Here is a 21,814-nt window from a genome sequence, read left to right on the forward strand (position 1 = left end):
CTAATTATAAGCATGACGACGGGACGATCATTGAAGCAGCGTCTTAATATACATCTGACACCCCCACAGAGAGGAAATCAACAAGAACCCCTGCAGTGACTAATGACTAACACCTACCTGCTCGGTACGAGTACAAAGTAGCCGCTTTGATTCTGGAGATGCTGATCTTTATGAAAATAGATGATAGTAATGGACATAGAAATATGACAGAGTACTGAAGTTATGGAAGAAAAAACAGGATTTGTGAGTTAATATACGATTAAATGAGTAAAAAGCTACATTTTTGGCTGATTATTTCAGATCAGCCCCCTCTGAAGTTGCTATTAATGTATTGACTTTGTTGGTCACGTTTGAGGCTGAAGCTCACGCATCGATGGGAACAAATTCAGCGATCGATGTCTCATTCAAGGACACAGAGCGGGCGTCATTCAGCTGGACACGTCGTTAACACAAGCAGCTCGCTCGCCGTGAATGAAGACGTTTTCGGCCGGCGCTGCCTCTGACAGAGCCCCAAACCCCACAGTCTTTCAGCAGTGATTAGAAGCAGCCTCCAGGTGTGAACACGCCGTCTCCTGATAGAAAACAAGACGGGGCTTCAGCCTCAAGAAGAAAGGACCCTAAAACACTCCAGTATTGAGTGTGAAAAACAGTTTCTATTGAGAAAAATAACATTTTTTTTATTCAAACCACGAGAACAAAATAAAGGAGTTTCAAAACAGTGTTTTAAAGTCATTACAAAAACTTGTTTTTGTACTAAATCTTGTTTAAATGCAATGCAAAGACAGCATCATCAGGACAAACAGGCTTTATTGTTACACTAACTTGTCGTATTACGGTTGTTTTCGGATGAATAAGCGTGCGTACTCTCAGACAAACATGCACAGCGTCACATTGTGAGTGGAGGAGAGCCTTTAATGCTGTCTGGTATTGACCAGCAGCTGCCTCGCGTTCGGTCGATACATCAGCCTGAGTGGTCAGAGGAGACAGGACTTGCTTTCCCTCATCTCCACATCCTTCGGCTTCTTGTTTCCACTTTTCGGTCACATTCAGGTTTGTCTTTCATAAGTACATTTGGCGAGGAGCGGCTGGAAATGAGCAGCTTGATTCCCGGTCTCAGCTGTAGAACCGAGAGGTTGGGGTTGGCAGAGACTGAGAGTTGCTGGCATGAGGACAACGGTTTGCTGACATGCTGAGAGGCCTTTGGAGAGTTCTGCACTGAAACTTTTTCCATCAAAACACTTAATTTTATTAATAAGAAGTGACCATCGATCCCCTTTCAGAATCCGCTGAATCATTTTTGGGGCTGCTGGAGCCTATCCAGTCAAAGGCAGGGTTCAGTCTGAGCAGACTGTTGCAGAGAAATAGACTATTCATGATATTTTGGTGTACTTAACAAGATTTGAAACCTCATCAGTTATTAACATTGAAAAAAATAATATTCCTTATGCATTTTGGTTATCTTACTCAAAAATACAACGTAAAAAGTGAAACATGGATCAGTTAACAAAAGCTTGGTCATTTGTTACATTTTAAAATGTTAGTTTTTAATTACATTCTTGATTAAGTCAACTCATCAACCCAAAATTGTAATATGATGAAAACTTAAAAATGAAAGTGTAACAAATTACAGAACTTTTGTTAATTTATCTTATGTTTCACTTTTTTCAGTCTGCTTTTATGAGGTACAGTGCTATACGCAGTCTCTGTGTTTTATAGGTTTTTTTGTAGTATTTTGTGGTGCTTCTAAGAAATTAGAAATTGAAATGTTGAAATTTGAATACCATCAATATTTCTCACCTTTTTACCACGGTATACAGTATTACCATGACTACTTAACAACTTCATGAGCACCACTTAAGTGGGATTACCAAACTGCTGGGTCGATGTTATCTTACGCTCATTTCTAACTTCTATAATTTTGACAGAGTATATTTTTATGGAGAGTAACGTATTGAAAGTTATTTAAGGTTTAAGTTGATTTATTCTTGAATAATATTCCTGTCTTTTTATTATCCATAATTATGTCAAGAAGTTACAGTTTCAGCTTCAGTGTTTTCAGCTATCAATTTCAGCATTTTCAGCTTTTATCTTCAGCATTTTCAGATATCAATTTCAGCATCTTCAGTGGCCAAATTCAGAATTTTAAAAATTTAGTTTTAGTGTTCAATAAATATTTATCGTTTTTGCGACTTAAGGTGTGTTTTGGTTTTTGGTCCCTTGTGCGATTGAGTTTGACACTCCTGCTGTAGATGATTGTCACTCAGTCTTCTTCATGCTATGTTTTCTGTACAGAATAATTTCAATTTGTCAAATTTAAATGTATCAATATTTGATCGTAATCAGATCTTTGTTTTCATTCTATAAGACTGGAATTATCTTTCTGTAAAAGTTTCAACTTTAAGAGTTTAGAAAGGAAGACAATTGTGTCATGTGTGCTTAAGGTTTACAAAAAGAACAAGTAATTATAACCTAAAAAGTTGATTTTTTTTATTGCCAAAATTCAGAACAAAAATTACAGAAAGATGTATTTCAATTTAACCCTTTAACACCGGGGAAATTTCTGGCGACAGCCAAATAACACACATTCTTCGAACTACACAATGAACATAATTCCAGTGGATTCTGAAGCTGAGAAAGGTGGATTTCAGCAAAAATAATTCAAATTTCAACATTTTCAATTGACTTGTTTTGTAAGTAGAGCCCAAATAGTGTCTTCAAAATGTTATAGTGATGGATTAGAGTTTTTAACACATTTCTATAGACGCTTCATTGGAAATAGTCGCTTAAATGCAAGTTTCCGATGGCGGTAATCATAGCTTCAGAGCTAGCCTTTTTTAAACTTTTTTTCATTTAACTGTTTTTGATGTTTATATACTGCAAGTTATTCTGAGTAACAGAGTGTACGTAGTTGTAGATGTACCTTTTGCTTTTTGTTGAATGTATGCATGTAAAGGGGCAGAAAAGTGAGTTTTTCTTCATTCTTTCTTGAATTGTTTTAATGTTTATTTAAATAAAATAGAATAGAAAAAAGTGAGATGTTTTACAGTCTAAAAACATCTATAATTATAGTAAGATACAAGGATGACTTGGCTGGTTTCACTGATCGAGGATCATTTTCAGAACTCCTGCGATAATATTCTAAATTAGGGAGCTGAATTAGCCTTCATTTTTGCATAAACTCCTCAAACGCAGCTTTAATTGCAGTATTTAATTTGTTCTTGTTGGTTCATTTGCTGCCGCTTCAACAGTAAACCTGAATCAGATTTTTAATCAAACGTTGTGGTTGTAACTGTTCTCTCCGCTTTGTTAGGACACACTTTCCCTAAATCACTGAACTGCTTGCAGCTGGAGGGAAACGGCTGGTTTGATTGCTGGAGTGAATTTGGATCTAAGTGTTTTTCTGCACCCGCTGGATTCGCCTCTGTGTCGTTGGACGACCACGTCAGATCATGACATCACAGGCACGTCTGCACAAATTGGACGAAGCGACTCCCCTCTAATGATGTTTATCACTTTATGTGTTGGGATTTAATTGCATTTCCTTTGCTCAGTGTGAAGCTAAGTGTTTATCCTTGATCCAGAGCATTTGCGTTCTTCTCTGAGCATCATGGCTGGAAACTTATCTGCAGAGGACTTCAATTACAGCCTGACAAGCAGGCAGGCTCGGTCTCAAACTCTAATGTTTTTCTCCTTTGAGCCAATTAGAGACTTGATGAAAACACTCCTTTCATTATTCATCATAAAGCTTCTCAGCCTTGTCAAGTATGACTCCTGTCCGCCCGCTCTAAGTGCTTTTGAAAACAAAACCAGTGTAAATGTGAAACTTGTCAGAAACTCTGAATCTTGCTGCACATTCAGCTGCTCTGCTGAAGATGGTGGACACGTCGGCACTGATCAAACGTCCTCATTTCCTCTAACACTCAGTTTAGGTCGTACGGAAGGATCAAGCATTGTTGGCTGAATGTGTTAACTGGCTCGTCTTTATGAGTAAAGGAAGCTCCCGCTGACCTTTGTGCAGTAGCCAAAGACGGGACGCCTGCAGAGAGACTAAACGGAAGCTGAGCTGAGGGATCGTGTGCAGTTTGGGGGCTAAGATCTCGTCTGCCAGCTGGATGAAGTCAGCACAGCACGCTTAGGAGAGCAAACATCAGAAAACAAACGAGTTGGACTTTAGCAATGAGATGCACGAGAATAAAAATCATCAAACTTTGGTTGTAAAAAGAAACGTTGGCATCAAGCTCAAAGATTTAGAGCCTTTTAACTCATATAGTCAGAAATTTTCAACTGTAATTGAAAGTTTTGAATTTTAAGGTGTTTTCAACTTTTTTTTAAACAATTCTATGCTGATGACATGTTGATTTAATATTGATACTTGAATAATATTTTATCCTAGAAATGTCAGACTTAATGACTGGCTGCATAGTTAGCATCCTATTATGGTCAGGCTAAATACTCAAATTTGATTGGCTGAAGGGAGTCCCATTAAAAAGTGGTCATGGACATCTAAAAAAAGAAAGTTCCTGTTGATAATCAGAACAACAGAAACTTGGAACATAGGTGGTTATTCCACAGTTTATTATAACAGAAAATATTTTTTAAATGTCTCTGACAGCATCTCTATGAAATTATACTATCAACAGTAATGTTGAGTTTAAACTTAAAGCTATTTCTTGATACAGAGTGAATGTTATAGATAGTTTTTAATATGAATTAATGCATTAAATTGTATGTTGATCCACATTTAATGATCAACATGAATTATATCAATGCTTTTTTCTTTTTTTTGTGGAACCGGACACCTTTCTAGGTCCTGAATTTTAAAGACTAATTCATATTATACGTCTTTAAAGAACTATAACTTTATTTCTCAACAAATCACCTGTACAGGACTGGTTTGTCACTCTTCAGTCATCAGTGTTTTGGATTTGGTCAAAAACCCAGAGTGGACATACATATTTATTTTTTTTTATTTTAAAGAATTGTTTGCATAAACTACCAATCCATTTCCCTCTGTTCTGCTCGTCTTTCAGCTGAAAAATGTCCTTCTGTGTTTGTTTAGCCGTGCTGCTTTTATGTTAAAACTGTTTTTCTGCCTAACAGATGTTTTGGACTTGGATTTCTTGTTAGAAATACCCCGGACAGAACTTCTGGTTCTTGACATCCAAGAAAAAAAAGTCAAATTTCTTTGTTTGGTAGAGAAAAAAACGTATATCCTAGCCTCTAACTACATTTTTAAATTTTTTTTACTAAGGTCATTTTCCATTTTTGTCATGATTTCCTTTCTAAACGCTGGATTGCTTGACTGTTGCTACTGATAAGCGACGATGTTTGTGTGAATTTGCTGTTAGAGGAGGAGCTGATGAAGATTTTCATGTCAGTTTTTAATTCATAATTTCATTCACAGATCTCAGGATGGAGAACGTGAGATATGGAGGATTTTATCCAGAGATTGGATGGAAACCAGAGTGCACATTGGCAGCCACGTGCTTCTGTGTGCAGATGGGTCTTCCGTTTGGAAACAAAACATCCATTCTACAGGATCCTCTTTAAAGAAACAAACTAAAAGATATTGGACCCAATACCATCTCATTTCTGGGATATCTATAATAAACTAATCCCTAAATCTATCAATTTCACACACAAAGCCGGCGGCAGAGCAGGTACATCCTGTTACGCGCAGAACTACCAAGTCTCATATTTCACAAACCCATTCCCGACTCCTTTGAAGCCTTTTGTATTTGTGTAAATTCACGGAAATGTAATGGGGTGCTTCATCTCACATTTATAATTGCCAATGTACCTGTCAAATAAAGGAGATACACAAAGAAGAAAGATGTGGCGTGGAACCGAGATTTTCTGAAGACAATTCACAGATGAAAAACACAGCCTCCTTTTTTTGAGTTTAATCGCTGTGGATCAGAGGTCGTTATTTTAGGGTCAGGGGTTTTTAGCTCCTGAGTCTTGATGCTCACGTCTTATCGTCTTCTGTGAGCTTAAGGAGAGAAGATTAATGTCGTGTTCAAGACTGATTATATGCCTTCAGAGGCAACCAGTATTTCACAGAACACTGTAATAATCTGCGAGATTTACCAGGAGGTCCTGTTTGTTTTCAATAGTGGACATGTTTGCAGATTTCTGCATTTGGATGCTTGGATGCTTCGTCTAGCAGACTCCATTCTGATCCCAATAAATGTTGCTGATGAAGGTTTGTCCATTTGATTCATCGGTGAAATCGGCGGCTGGTGTGTGGAATTACTTACATTCACAGAAAATGGATGATAACTGCGTGGATTACAACAAACCTGCTGTGCTGTGAAAAAGCTCCTCATCATCACACTCATCGTCATGCGCTTCCCAAGACTCTAATACAAAGATAGATCAGGAAAAAAGGAACTAAGCTTATAATCCAATCAGATTCAGAACCACAATCAGATTCTCTGTGTAAAAAGCAAAGCCTGAACTGGTGGCAGATCCCACCTCCAAATGTAGTGTTCTAACAGGACTTCTGCATTCAAACTTTATTATTTCACTGTGTTTTCATTTACTTGTTTTTATTTTAAAGAAAAAGAAAGAAACAAGTGGAATCAAGTGAGGGGGCAGGTGTGAGAGATTACACGGACCAAAGCTTTACAAATTACCAAACTCCATTTAGAGAGGTGTGTAATCGACTTTATCTGCCATGAAGAAGATATTAGACTCCCAAAATAATCTGGGATGAGTAGGATTTAAGAAATCGGAACCTGAGGAGAACTGCCTCGGCTCACTCTGGAAATTTTAATCCAACGTTTAGAACGAGACGGTGAAAGGGAGCGAGAGGAGCGAGGGTAAAATGGCTTCTTTGTTCAGGGCAGATCAGGACAATTTGATGTTGTGTCCAACTGTTCAGTGCTGGGACTTGTTTCTGCATGCAAGGAGCAGCGTGAATAAGGCCGAATAAAGACCCCCTCCAATGAAAATGCTGTTCTTGTGGCTTATCTCTGACTATAGAGAACATGTATAAAGAAAAATAGGTTTTGAATTGCATTTCTTTTTTTAAATATATATATTTATTCAATTTTATACGAAAGAAGACAAGTCCCTGAAAAAAGTAAAGAATACAATATAACAAACAGAACAAAAGAACAGCAGTGAGTAAAGATAACAGATACACAAACAAACAAACAAAAGAAAAATATACTGAAAAAACAAAATAAACTAGATATATATCATTACTTGTGATAATGCTAGTGTGAATGCTGAAGCTGAATGTTGCTGCAGATGCTAGTGCTGATAGCTGAAGATGATGAAATTGATAGCTGAAAACACTGAAGCTGAAAGGTAAAACTAAAATTTTAGCTAAATGCCAAATTAACCTAAAAAATAGAAAAATGTCCAATTTTGCCAAAACAGCTAGCATGATGCTAAAATATTAGCTAAACAACAAATGATCCAAAAAACTGGAAACATGTCTAATATTGCAAAAACAGCTAGTATAATGGCAAATATTAGGTAAATTCATAATTATCTTAAAAAAAAACAAAACAAATGTCTATTATTGCAAAAACAGCTAGCATAATGCAAAATATGTGCTAAACTCCAAATTGTCCTTAAAAAAACTGGAAAAATGTCTAATATTCCCAAAAAAGCTCTCATAATGCCAAATATGAGCTAAATCCCTAATTACCTTAAAAAAAACTGGAAGAAAATGTCTAATATTGCCAAAACAGCTAGCATAATGCTAAAATATTAGCTTAAATCCAAATTTGCTTTAAAAAATGGAAAAATGTCTATTGCCAAAAACAGCTAGTATAATGCCAAATATTAGCTAAATTCCTAATTACCTTAAAAAAAACTTAAGAAAACGTCTAATATTGCAAAAACATTAGCTAAATTCGTAATTATCTTAAAAAAACAAAAAACATGTCTAATATTGCAAAAACAGCTAGCATAATGCAAAATATGAGCTAAACTCCAAATTGTCCTTAAAAAAACTGGAAAAATGTGTAATATTCCCAAAAAAGCTCTCATAATGCCAAATATGAGCTAAATTCCTAATTATCTAAAAAAAAACTGGAAGAAAATGTCTAATATTACCAAAAACAGCTAGCATAATGGCAAATATTAGCTAAATATCTAATTATCTTAAAAAAAATAAAAAATAAATAAAATTTTGCAAAAACAGCTAGCATAATGCACAATATGTGCTAAACTCCAAATTTTCCTTAAAAAACTGGAAAAAAATGTCTTTAATTACAAAAGACAGCTAGCATAATGCCAAATATTAGCTAAATGCCTAACTACCTTAAAAAAAACTGGAAGAAAATGTCTAATATTGCAAAAACAGCTAGCATAATGCTAAATATTAGGTAAACTCCAAATTTGACTTAAATGACTGGAAAAATGTCTAATATTGCCAAAACAGCTAGCATAACGCTAAATATTAGCTTAAATCCAAATTTGCCTTAAAAAATGGAAAAATGTCTATTGCCAAAAACAGCTAGTATAATGCCAAATATTAGCTAAATTCCTAATTACCTTAAAAAAAACTGGAAGAAAATGTCTAATACTGCCAAAACAGCTAGCATAACGCTAAATATTAGCTTAAATCCAAATTTGCCTTAAAAAATGGAAAAATGTCTATTGCCAAAAACAGCTAGCATAATGCTAAAATATCAGCTAAACTCCAAATTTTTCTTTAAAAAAACTGGAAAAATGTGTAATATTACCAAAAACAGCTAGCATAATGTCAAATATTAGCTAAATTCCTTACTATCTAAAAAAAAAAAAAACTGGAAGAAAATGTCTAATATCGCCAAAACAGCTAGCATAATGCTAAATATTAGGTAAAGTCCTAATTACCTTTAAAAAAAACTGAGAAAATGTCTAATATTGCAAAAACAGCTAGCATAATGCTAAATATTAGCTAAATTACTAATTATCTAAAAAAAAAAACTGGAAGAAAATGTCTAATATTGCCAAAACAGCTAGCATAATGCTAAATATTGGCTAAATTCCTAATAATCTAAAAAAACTGAAAGAAAATATCAAATATTGCAAAAACAGCTAGCATAATGATAAAATATTAGCTAAACCCAAATTACCCTAAAAAACTGGAAACATGTCTGAATTAGCCAGAAACAGCTAACATAATGCTAAAATAAAGCCACAGGAGAACCTCTATAGTGTGAATGCCTTGTATAGAACAATAAATAAAAAACGTATTCATAAGCTTGTTTAATAATCAATGAATAGCACTTATTCATTATTACATCAAAACCAGTGATTATTTTAAAGAAAACAAGTGTATAGAAGAAGCTTCCATAGTGATGCCTTAAATACTGAAACCTAAATGAAATGATTGCAGGCAGCTGTGACCATCTCAGGAGAAGTCACAGCTGCCTGCAATGAACAGAAACAGAACACTAGGGGGCGAACTATAACAAAAGCAGGAGATTTTCTCACAGTGACACATGTGACCAAAGACACACTCGAAGGTCGAGATAATTTATATTCGTATTTCTGCTCCATGTTGAAGTCATCTTTGTGTAGTAATGTAGTATAACTGAAGAAAGAACATACGACTACTTTGGTTCTTGATTGTTACACATTCCTGTTTAGTAACAGAGCAGCAAAGGCATATTTTTCATGAAACGAGCTCTTGTGCATTTTCCAAATAAGAGCTGGATTTCTTCAGATAGTCCATCTGCGGTTTTGCAGATTCATCTAAGCAGCAGACGGATGCTGCTTCCACTCTCCTCAGTAAGACAAACAAGCTGAAAGGTCCTGAATCAAACACCGAGCAGTAGAAATCTGCCATTCATGCACAATAGGAGTGTAGAATTGGAAAAATGTCACGCCGCGACAATTTCCACTCCAGATGAAAGTGTGATATGGCTGTGTGCATGGTAGCAACGGGCAGCAACGGCATATCACTTCTATCAGCTAATGTATGGAGGGGTGTCACACAGTCGCACACGGCGGCGCCACATATTTTAGGCAAAGTAGATTACAGAATAAATCTGCACCCAGGTGTGCTAATATAACATGTTTATTAAAGTGCGCATGCAAATGTTTGCATCATTAGGGATCCCAAACACTGTTCTGCAGTCACATTAGCACAGGTCAAACACACGCCACTAAAGTGCACACTATCATTGATTCGGTTTCACACTGCAGCTTCAGAGTTGGACTATACTGCCTGAAGATGTTACACACATTTTTAACTTTGCTGTTATTTGAGGTTCCTCCGGTTTGAGAAATGCCCTCCACCCTCATTGCTCCAGTCTGCAGATAATGACCAGTTTCCTTTTGTGGTCCACAGTAGCGTTCAGGTGAGCTTTTCATCTGATTCAAAGTGAGGATACAATCTCTGCACACTCCAGACAACTCCAATAAAAAGGATTTTTGGGTGTTTTTAACATGTTCTTGTAGCATTTTTTTGATGATGAAAGACATATGCAAAGCATAATTAGCTTAAAATTTGATTTATTTTTTTGCTGTGAACCAGGACCCAGCCAGTAAGGCCAGGTGGGGCCGATATGGTTATAAGCTTGATCGCTAAAGCAGATCTCGCTACAATGGAGCCCGCTAGCTTGCTACAGTGAAGCTTGCTACTGTGGAGCTTGCTAGCTCCCTACAACAAAGCTTGCTAGCTAGATCGCTACAGTGGAGCTTGGTAGCTCAATAAAGCAGAGCGGGCTAGCTTGATACGCCAGAGCTTGTTAGCTTGCTACAGTGAAGCTCGCTAGCTTGACACAGCGGAGCTTGCTACAATGGAGCTTGCTAGTTCACTACAGTGAAGCTTGCAAGCTTGAAACACTGGAGCTCGCTAGCTCGCTACAGCAAAACTTGCTAGCTTGATACACTGGAGCTCGCTAAAATGGAGCCGGCTAAGTCGCTACAACGGAGCTTGCTACAGTGACGCACACTAGCTCGATACAGCAGAGCTCGCCGCAATGGAGCTTGCCAGCTCAGTACAACATAGCTTTCTATAGCGGAGCTCACTAGCACGATGCACAGGAGCTTGCTAGAGTTAAACTCGCTACCTTTGGAACACTAAAATACAAATTATTTATTAAATATGAGGGGTCCTCAAACTGTGGCCCACGGGCCAGATCTGGCCCTCCTCCACATTTGGCCCGGCCCCCCAAACTGTTTTGGCTAAATTTGACATTTTTCTATTTTTTTCAGGCTAATTTGGCATTTAGCTAATATTTCTGCTACATGTTAGCTGTTTTGGCTAATTTATGCTTTTTTCAGTTTTTTAGGTTAATTTGGAGTCTTGTTCATATTTTAACTTCATGTTAGCTTTTTTGGGTTAATCAGACATTTTTCCAGTTTATTTGGCTAATTTGGCATTTAGATTGTATTTAAGCTACATGCTAGCTGTTTTGGCTAAGTTTTTTTCAGCTAATTTGCCACTTCGCCAATATTTTAGCCAGATATCAGCTTCAGTGTTTTCAGCTATCAATTTAAGCATCATCAGCCACTAATCTATCTCCAGTAATCCTACATATCTAGTTTTAAAAAACTCTGTGAAGATTACAGAAATGAATTGTTTTAAATGTGGATATGTTGGGCTTTCTGGAAAACTAAATGTTTACGTTTGGGTTGTGATTGTTACACTTTTTCTGTTAGCCTACAAACTGACCCGGCCCCCTAGTGGAGAAGAAAACAGTTATGTGGCCCTCACAAGAAAAACTTTGGCGACATCTGTCCTTTATTATCATGGCTGAAAATTACATAATCATAGTTAAACGATCACTGGGGACACTTTGACAATAGATCAAAGATGATCAGAATCTTTACAATCCAGAAATGATCATTTCTAAAGAAATATAAAGAAAAAAATGAGTACGAAGCCATTAAAGAAAAACCAATTATATGCTGAAATGTTGCAGAAAAACATGATTTTTCCTCTTTCAGGAAGGATGAGAAGAGAAAACCTGTGAATGCATCAACACTTCTACACCAGGTGTGAAAAACACTTTGACCTTTGGGAGCTGCTGCACCTTAAAGCTCTACGATCATTTAAGGCATTTTCACTAAAGTTAATTAGGTTTTAACGGGTTGCAGGAAGCCACAAATGACACTAATCATGAAGAAGAATAATTAATAACGATAAAATGAATCTATTAAGTTTCTTATTTTTTTAGAAAAGATATATTTTTTAAGAATGTGTAACGTTTGTTGGGTTGCTTTTTAGGAGATCTCACTTTCCTCTGATTAACAATGTTTTTTTTTATTTTTTCTGTAGATTTGTACTTTTATATCTGAGCTGACGGTGAATCTATAATTTCATCTCAATCCTCCAACTTCCTGTACAGTCAAACAAAGAAGAGAAAGAAAAAAAGAAGCGGCTACATTTTCTCATCACTCAGGAGACGGTATTAAGTCCCCATGAGTCAGATATCCAAGCTCTGCATTCATCCATACATTGCAGTGTCTGTTTTTTTTCACTTCTCACTTGAGAAAAAGGAGAGAAAATCAAGGTCAAGCAACTTGCGAGAGAATAAATTTACACATATTTGTCCTCTCAGACCCGGTGACAGTCTCCAGGAATGTAGCCTTGTCAGGCCAGGTAATATAGTGAAGATCCGGGCGCCTCGCACAGCTCTCCTTCACTGTCTGCCTTCCTGTTCCACTCCAACGTCTCCTCTCCCACACAGCACTCAAACCCGTGCGAGGAGTGATGGCGGTGTGGGGGCTTAATTCATGAGTCACCAGCAAGTCCACATCGTCAGTGTTTGAGGAGAAGGGAATCTAATTAAAGTGGCAAATGGGAAGATAAGAGAGGCAGAAAGTGAGGGAATCAGCATAATTACAGCTTAATGCAAACAACTCCACGTTGTCTTTATTTCAATGAGTTAATGAGGTTACAGACCGAAAAAAAAAAAAACATTTCCATCACTTCTATTGTCTTCTGCAGGCCACCAAGGAAAATGAGCTGTCAGCCGATCTTAATGGCGACACCCAGCCCAGAATTAATATCGGACTCCCAGACCTAATGAGCAAAAGCTGGGAAGAGGAGCGTGAACTCTTTGTCCTGCAAGTTTGGAACAATGAAAAAAAAGAAAGTAAATAGGTGATGAAGAAATATAAACAAATAAATGTGTGGTGCAGAGTGTAATGGTGCCTGGGAGGAAAGACACTGCAGCAGCAGCAGCAGCGGCGGCGCCGGCGTGATCCTGAGGGACGATTTCACTTCAAAGATGATTCATCAGTGTGACAGCTGGAGCAGTTTTTTCACTTTACAAAACCAAACTTACAAAACAAAGTCAATATTGTAACTGCACTGCAAGGAGATCTCTGTAGTTCCACAGTGATGACAGTGAAAAGAAGACACGCTCTAATATGTCACATCGAAAACGTGTCACACCGGAAATATTTAAACTAAAATTTGATAAAATCAGAGGAAAGTCATATTATTATTTGCAATTTGAATTATTTTTGGGAATTGGAAAAAAAAAAATAAGTAAAATTGTTTAGTTAAATGTAATTTCTTGGGCGTTTTCCATTGAAGCATTTGCATTTTTCCAAATAGCATTAGTTTTTCTCAAATATATATTGTTCTTATTAACTTTTATATTTTAATATTTCATTAAGCAGTAAAGTTTATGGTGTCCGTTTAATCTTGTCATCTGTTCAGGAAGAGACACTGGTTTTCCAAGATCTGTTTCACATGTTGTGTTATTGCAAAAAAATTATTAAAAAAAAGAAAGAAAAAAATACTTTTTTTTCAGAAAGAACTTTATATTTTTGTGGGGGGTATATATTTTTACATACATTATTTCTTAAAAATTACATTTACATGTTGTAGAAAGATTTTTTTTAGCCATATGTTTAAATAGAATCCACATTTGTTTTTTGGGACCAAAAACGCAAGCAAGGCCGAACATGTTCCACTGGCTACACAATCAACCAAGACACACAAAATATCCAACATAATCATTAAACTGAAAAATGAATGAGCAAACTTCCATATATCAATCAATCATTATAAATGTTAACCAAAGAAAGATATAAAGTATTAGGAGCTAAAATCCCCAAAACATATTTCTAGAAAGGAAATTGACTTTAAGCATTAACCTCAAATGAAAAAAAAAATGCATAATTAATTAGAAGGTTACAATATCTCCTATATTTTCCTGAGATTTGAAAGACGTTTGTGCATCCAAAAGTTATTAAAAATAAAAAAGGAGGGAAATGTAAAAATAAACACCATTTCTGTTTAAATAGTTTGTGGCTTAGTGGGAGGCGGAAAAACCTTACAGCCAACAGCGAACAAATTCCAGCATTTCAGTTTAGTTCTGGGTTAGCAAAAGCCAAATGCAGCAGAAAATGTGTTGTGAAGGCAACCACCTGCACCTCCTGAACATTTGCATCGGCTGGAGAGGAGCGGCAGACGTAAACATCAGTGAGGAGAGAATCTGGGGGGCCGTGGAAAAGCTCCAGAACCCGTGACAGAAGCATATCATGACCCATCAGCGCAAAGTTAAACTAAGTGAAATCCTTAAACTGTGACTAACACTGGCACCTGTCTGCGGCGGCGAGGCACAGTCGACTTTCCCTCCACAAAGTCAGTCATTCATGCTGCTTCTCCCCTTTTGATCTCCCTGACTTGCAATGAAAAGACTGGTGGAGCTCCAGCCTGCAGGGATCTTTGGAGACTCAACAGTTTGACTCGTGTCATTACCGTCATGAATTACAGATCCTCGATCACTCTCTTCTTTATTTCTATTCTCATGGCGGAGGGGATTCTATAGTTAATTTACATTAACTCTTTCTGAAAGATTCTAATCCAAATGCTATGTGTTCAACAGGAATGCAAGAGGCAATAATTTACCTTTGGCAGGAGTGTCAAGGTCAATCACACAAGGGGCCAAAATCCAAAACACACCTTAGGTCGCAGGCCGTACAGGATAAACGTTTATTGAACACTCTAAAACTACATTTTTAAAACTTTAAAACTGTAACTTTTAACATAATTATAAATTAGATATATAGCATCACCTGTGATAATGCTGGTGTGAATGCTGTAAGCTGAATTTGGCCACTGAAGATGCTAGTGCTGATAGCTGAAGATGCTGAAATTGATAACTAAAAATGCTGAAGCTAATAGACAACTAAGATATTAGCTAAATACCAAATTAGCCTAAAAAAAAAAAAAAACTTAGGGTAGCTGAAAAATTTAGCATGAAGCTGAAAAAATAGCTAAAATTTAAAACAGCCTTAAAAAATGAAAAAAGCCTAAATTAGCCAAAACAGATAGCATGTTGCTGAAATATTAGCTAAGCGCCAAAATAACCTAAAAAAACAAATTAATACTGGTACCCTAACCCAGCACCGGACGCAGACTGGTCCTCGGGACGCATCCAGCACTGGTATCTGAACACGGAACCGGTACCCTAACCGTAACCCAGCCCCAACGCAGTATCGGACCCGAAACAGTACTAGACATGGTACTGGTCGCGAAGCGGGCCCAGATGCAAACCAGCACTGTCTCGATGCAGAAAGTCACATTAAACCAAACAGGAAGTACCACGTCTTGGTACTAGACCGGTTCAGGTTCGTGGCCCGGAGGACGGGGACCCGTGAACAGCCAGCACAACAAAAAACGTTGAGTTGAGAAAACACAACATCAAAAAATGTCAACATGTGACAAGTTGGGAGAGAGAATGTTTTGACATTTCTCACCAAAACTCCTCCAACTATAGTAGAACCATAGAAGAAGAACTCAAAGCTCCACCCTGTTTGTCTAGCCTGAACACCATGAGCTAAATGTGCGTTTAGTGTGTTTTTGAACAGGCGTCACCTGGTGTGTCTGTAGCTCATAGAAGTGTAGCTTTGTCCTTTTCACATGCACAGTGTGTGATATGCAGCCAGAGGAGAAGGAGGAAGCGATCAGCAGTGATAGACGGTGTTACTATCAGATCCATCTGAACAGGTTTAGACTATCATGTGAGAATGTCAACCTTTCATGTTTTCACAAGAACGTATAAAGAAATATGCTTTTCTGTTGTCTTCTGTTGGTGTGACATTTTAATAAAACAGCATGCAAAGATGCATCAGGATCAGACCTGTTGGGATAGGAGAGGCGGAGACAACTGTAAATGATGACAGCGTTTTGTTTTGTGCAGGTTGACCTCGTTCTCGGCGGCGGCTTTGGCCCGCATCTCCACTGGCCATCTGGCCCTGCCCGTCTCTGCTGCGAGTAAATACCAGACGCTGACATATTCTGATGGTGTGACTCAATATTGGTGGTAGTTGTAAGCTTGGGATTAGCAAACTGCACCCTCCATTTCATTCAAATAAACCACACACCTGGCAGAGGGCTCCATTCACCTGCTCTCCACGGCAATCTTCCGTCCATTATCTGTCAGTGAGCTATAGTGTTATTAATGCAAGCGTTTCTGCTGCCAGATAACGGCGCCTCATAAGAGCCTGTTTGTTTCCATTCAACACAAACAGGCTTTTCTGTGGGCCAAACTCAAATGATCTCTCCATAGATCTGTTTTTTCTTACTTCATTTTCCCAGAAACTGAACAAAATGCTAATGAAGATCAGCTGCAAACTGGACACTTTTGAAGTCGTGATGGAGAGTAGGACTCTGAACAAAGTCTTATCCGTCATGGATGATCCGGATCACCCTCCATCCTGTACTGGACAGACAGCGAAGAGCCTTCCCAAGAGGCTAAAGCAACTTCACTACCATGAATCATTCCTGCCTCACTCCATAAGACCGTATGGAGGTGTATTCAGACTGGAAAAAGACCGTTGATCCGGACCGAATTCACCTAATTTGGATCAGTATCCAGACTGCTGTCAACTGGACATTTCTGCCCCAAACTAAAAAACATACGACTTAACTTCTCTTACCTCATTTATGGAGTCGAAGTGGGGCCAATATTTCTTGAAATACAAATAAAACAAATTGAAAAAAAATGTTGGTGTTTGGCCCAAAAAAATTGTACATTTCCAAAACTTTTTGCTATTCTAAAATAAATTTAATTCTTTTCAGCTTCAAATGTTCAATTTTTTTAGGTTTTAAAACTCAAAATTTCCATTTCAAAGCTTCTTTTTTTCTTTTCAAATCTGAAAATTTCACTTTCAAAGTCCTGTTGTGGCACGTTGGGGCGGGACTAGCATGAAGGACCAATCAAAATCCATGAGGGTGGTAGCTTTAGTCCCATTCTGACTCTAAGAACTGTGATAGCTACGGTCAGAAATTGTCTGTTTTGTCTGTAAAGTCAGCAAAAGAAAAAGATGACAAAAATGAAGAAACTGCTGTGTTCACAGAGAGACTCAAACTCACATCTCCTGCATGAGAAAAAGTTAAAGTCCAATCATAGCAGCCAGTAGGCCACAAGAGATAAGTGAAGCTCCTGTAGTGTTTTAGTCATTTTATCCAAACATGAGGACGTTTTCTACGCCTGTATTTAACACAGTAAGACGGCGCTTTGAACGGGCTAGAACAGCGTTTTGGACGCGCGGTTGGTACGCAATAAAACTCCACCCGTCTTAGGACAACTTCAGACTGTGATAGTACAGAAAATACTGAAATATTTTAATTTGAAAAAAAAAGAGACTTGAAACTGAAAAAAAGCTTTGAAATTGAAATTTTGAGTTTTTAACACCTTAAAATAAATGAGCGAAAATAATTAAGTTAATTTTAGAACAGCAAAAACTTTCTGACATTTCACATTCTTTTTGGTCAAAAAACAATATTTTTTATTTGGGTTTCAAAAAATATTGATCCCGATTTAGCTCCATACTCATTGACCATTTTTTATGTAAACCTTTGAATTTTCTTTCACAGTTTTTTTAACGCTTGATTTTTAGACAGAAAAATGTTGTGCTCAAAAAAATCGTTAGAAATCTTTAATATTTCAGTGTTTTTCATTTCAAGATTTAACATTTCAATGAAAAATGTCTCATTAGAACACGTGTGTCAAAGTCAAGGCCCGGCCATTTCAAACGTGTATAATTTTAAAGAAATATATATTTTTTAGAGAGTAAAATATAGAAAGTTATTTAAGGTTTAAGTTGATTTATTCTGCAATAATATTCCTGCCTTTTTACTATTCATAATTATGTTCAAAAGTTACACTTTTAAAGTCTTAAAATTTTGAATTCTGCTAGCTTTTTGGACTATTTTGGCATTTACTAAGATTTTTAGGCTATTTTGGAGTTTAACTAATATTTCAACATGGTAGCTGTTTGGCTAATTTAGGCTTTTTTCAGTTTTTCAGGCTATTTTGAAGTTTAGCTATTTTTTCAGTTACATGCTAGCTGTTTTGGCTAACCTAAGTTTTTCTTTTAGTTTTTTAGGCTAATTTGGCATTTAGCTAATTATTATTAGCTTCAACATTTTCAGCTATCAGCTTTAGCATTTTTAGCATCAATTTCAGCATCTTCAGCTATCAGCACTAGCATCTTCAGCGGCCAAATTCAGCTTACAGCATTCACACTAGTATTATATCTTGTTCGTAATTATGTTAAAAAAATTACAGTTTTAAAGTTTTAAAAATGCAGTTTTAGTGTTCAATAAATGTTTATCCTGTTCTTTGACACCCCTTACTTTAGAACTAGTCGACCTCAGAACACATCGATATCCAGCCAATCATATCATGACACTGACGTGACATACATTTTCCAGTCTGAAAACACACAGAGAGCGGTTCCTGGTTCCAAACCAGCATCCACTTGGATTCAGACTGAAAATGTGTTCTGGATTATCAGAGGAAACAAACCCCGGTTCATTTTAGTCATATGTGTCCAGTCTGGATATCAGCCATCATCATTGTGCCAGAGATGAGCTGCGTTACTGCTCCTGGAGCTTTCAAATTTCCCAGGTTGAATCTTTATTTTTCTTATTTTGAAAACTCGTTGTGTTATTTTTGGGGAGAAAAAAATGGGATCATCTTTCCAGTGACTCTGCAGGAAGTGGTTCTCGTGATGGCCTGTAGGGGGCGTGTGGTACCTGCAGATAACAGCGCGCTCTGAGATGCAGACGCTGAGCGACACTGAGTGGATGTGACACCGTGAGAGTGGGCCGTTGAGCAGTCAAAGCACTTTGTAAAAGCAAACTTTATCACCGTCACTCCTCGGTGCCAAAGTGCAGAGTCACAAATCCTTTTCTGAGGTGGGGGACGAGGGGGTTTCTGGGAGGATTCTCGCAGCAGACAAACATTAAAGAATATGTTGTGGAAAAACTGAGGCTGAATACAATTAAAACCTGTTTTTTGGGGGGTTTTTTTGGAGAAACTGAGCCGTGCGTCCCCGGAGAGTCCACGCATCCATTCCCCCACTCCCCCTTTCTCGGCTTGTTCTTCCAATGTGCGTGAGCGTGTGCGTGCCTGGCCGATACAAATAGATGCTCCTCACGTCACAGTCCCTACCCCACCCACCCACTCCACCCCCAGCATCCCCAAACCTCTGCGCATTAAACATTCATCAGAGCGCAAGAAGTACCATTAGATTTCAAAGTCACTCTTTAAAACCCCGCAGTCACCACTTATCAGGAGCGCAGCTGATTTGGTTTCCTTGTTTTTGGAAGGAATCAGGTCGGGGAAACAGAATGGGGGGTCAGAATTTAGGCTGCACAGAAACAAAGAAGGACAGAAGTGTCGCAGGTGATATATTTGTGTTTGATTTTGCTGCGTGACACAGACCCATAAAAGATTCATCCTGGACTCCCCCCCACATCTCTCCTTTTTCTGTCTCTTTCTGGCAGACTCGCCGCCCCGCCCCTCCCTCCCTTCCTCTCCACCCCGCCGTGGCACAAACGCGCACTGACGCGCACCAGTGCAGCCGCCCGCCATCCACTCCACGCTCAGAGCGCGCGCCCCTCTCCCTGACCGGATACGCGCTGCGGTTCCAAACAGATGGATCCAGTTGGGTTTTCGCCGTGATCCTCCGCTCCTGCTGAAACACTTTCACCTCCTTCCTCCGGCGCTGCTGCGCCTCCCGCGGATTTTGGGGAGGTTTCTTTTTTCTTAGAGATTCCCGATCCCTGTCTTGGATGTTTATGGATGACTGTTCTCCCCAGCCCCTCGTCCACATGACTGAGCCCCGGTGCAAACGGAGACGTCTGTCCCCACTCGGGCAGACCCACGGCTAAAGTTTGAGGGGGTGCTTTGCGCTGGATTTGCAGCCAAGAATAAATTGCTCCACAAAGCGGATACCGTTTCTGTCCCCCGCGCGGAGGGAGCCACTTGGATTTATTGCGCTCCTGGATTTCTGGCGGGTCTAAATCATGAGGACCGTCGTTGTTAATGGTGAGTACATGTTAGTCAGACAGTCTAAAGTTCCCTCATTAAAGCACACAGAGGATGCAGTCCGTCGGGTGACTGCATGCGCACGGATGAAACCCCACATCTGCGCGTTGATCTGCGCTGCGGCGGTTCCGGAGAAGAGAAACAGAACCCAGGTGTCCCAATTGGAGTTTACTCTGACATCTCTCTTGGTCAAAGTGATGCATGGATGTGAAGGCAGAGGAACGGCTCCTCATTCTAGTTTGATATCTGGGTCGGGAACAGAGAAAAAGAGGTGCGTCAGTATCAGCTGTGAACATCAGAGCGCAGCTGGAAACGACCTTGACTTGGAGTGTCGGATCATGAGTCAGAATTCAGTCTTTCCCGCGTGGATGTGGGGCTGAAAAATGTCTGCGGTGGTCAATAGGTCACGCGCTGCATGGAAACTTAACCCGTGCGTGCGCTGCGCGCGCACGTGAGGAGGAGAGCTCTGGATGCAGATGGCCCGCTTGTTTGGCACCAACTCCCTGGCGCGTGCTTTTCTGGCAGCATCCCTCCCGAGATGCCGCCAAACTGACCGGAAGCTGGGGCCTCTGAGCTTGGACGTATTCTAACGAGGGCATGACGGACCTCCCGCGCGCGCCAGAAATGCTTGAGAATGTCGCTCTCTTGGGAGAGTATTTGAGCGCGCATGTGCGCGGCGTTGGAGGGAGGAGCCAGCAGAAGCACCTGGTGCCCTTTGCCTCTCTGGGCCCCGAGCTTTTCCAGGTGAGCGCAGCTCCATCAGCCCCACCCGCGTGCACACTCCACTGGAGCAGCCTCACACTCGGGGCTTACGCAACACGCGCCTCACTCTGCATCTTCCTCCCGATGTTCATTACTTGGCTAAAACTGGAGGATTATGGCAAGAAAGCCGCAGATTATTGTTGGCCTGCGGAATAACTCTGCAGCGCAGCACTTGCAGAATCAAAGACGCAAATCTGCTTGTGCATTCTCTTTGATATGTCACAGACTGATGCAAATTCAAGTGCACAGCCCATCACTGGCACAAGATGGCTCTGGGTCCCTCAGACCTTTCAGGCAAGTTTTCATCATCCAGCTGTTGGTGTGATTTAGCAGCAGGCTGCTGACACACCTATGTCTGATGTCTCTGTTCCTGCTGCAGTTATAATTGGTATCTATCTCCAAGGCACCTGATTTGGCTGTGAAAATATGGCCTGTCGTGTCTTGTGTTTAAAGTGTTGGCTGAGCCGGGACTTTAATTTACACCCTTTTTCACCCAGTCAGCATATGATCAAACGCCTCTGTGGGGAAGCTGTTGCTCGGGGGTGTCGTTGCTCCTCTCCTACTGTCAAGCAAAGCCAATAAAGTTCAAATAAATGGATATAACCATTGTGATGCTACTGAATGTCTTTTCTTTAGGACTTAGAAGCCATTTGACAATGGCTTTTTCTCTGCGACACTGCGATGCTAAATAAAAACGAGAAACATTCCAATACCTGCGATAATGCTATGTGTGAAGGCTTTCTGCTGAATGTGGTCGAGATGCTAAAGCTTTTCGCTGAAGATGTTGAAGAAAT

The 21,814-nt window shown here is 39.1% G+C and overlaps 1 protein-coding gene and 1 long non-coding RNA gene across 2 annotated transcripts in view; one reads left to right on the forward strand and one right to left on the reverse strand.

Annotated features, from left to right (window-relative positions):
* Positions 1 to 3,953: 3,953 nt before the first annotated feature.
* The window catches only part of LOC112148394, a 50,236-nt gene continuing 32,375 nt past the window's right edge, over positions 3,954 to 21,814 (reverse strand). Inside the window, exon 4 of the long non-coding RNA XR_002919609.2 lies at positions 3,954 to 6,362. This is a non-coding gene — a long non-coding RNA (uncharacterized LOC112148394). The remainder of the gene's footprint in view (positions 6,363 to 21,814) is intronic.
* Positions 19,449 to 21,814, forward strand: part of rtn4r (reticulon 4 receptor) — a 90,850-nt gene continuing 88,484 nt past the window's right edge. Inside the window, exon 1 of the mRNA XM_024275493.2 lies at positions 19,449 to 20,258. Coding sequence (XP_024131261.1) covers positions 20,237 to 20,258 — 22 coding nt within the window. The 5' untranslated portion in view covers positions 19,449 to 20,236. The remainder of the gene's footprint in view (positions 20,259 to 21,814) is intronic.

Source organism: Oryzias melastigma, linkage group LG9, assembly GCF_002922805.2.
Source record: "Oryzias melastigma strain HK-1 linkage group LG9, ASM292280v2, whole genome shotgun sequence".
Lineage (NCBI taxonomy): Eukaryota > Metazoa > Chordata > Actinopteri > Beloniformes > Adrianichthyidae > Oryzias > Oryzias melastigma.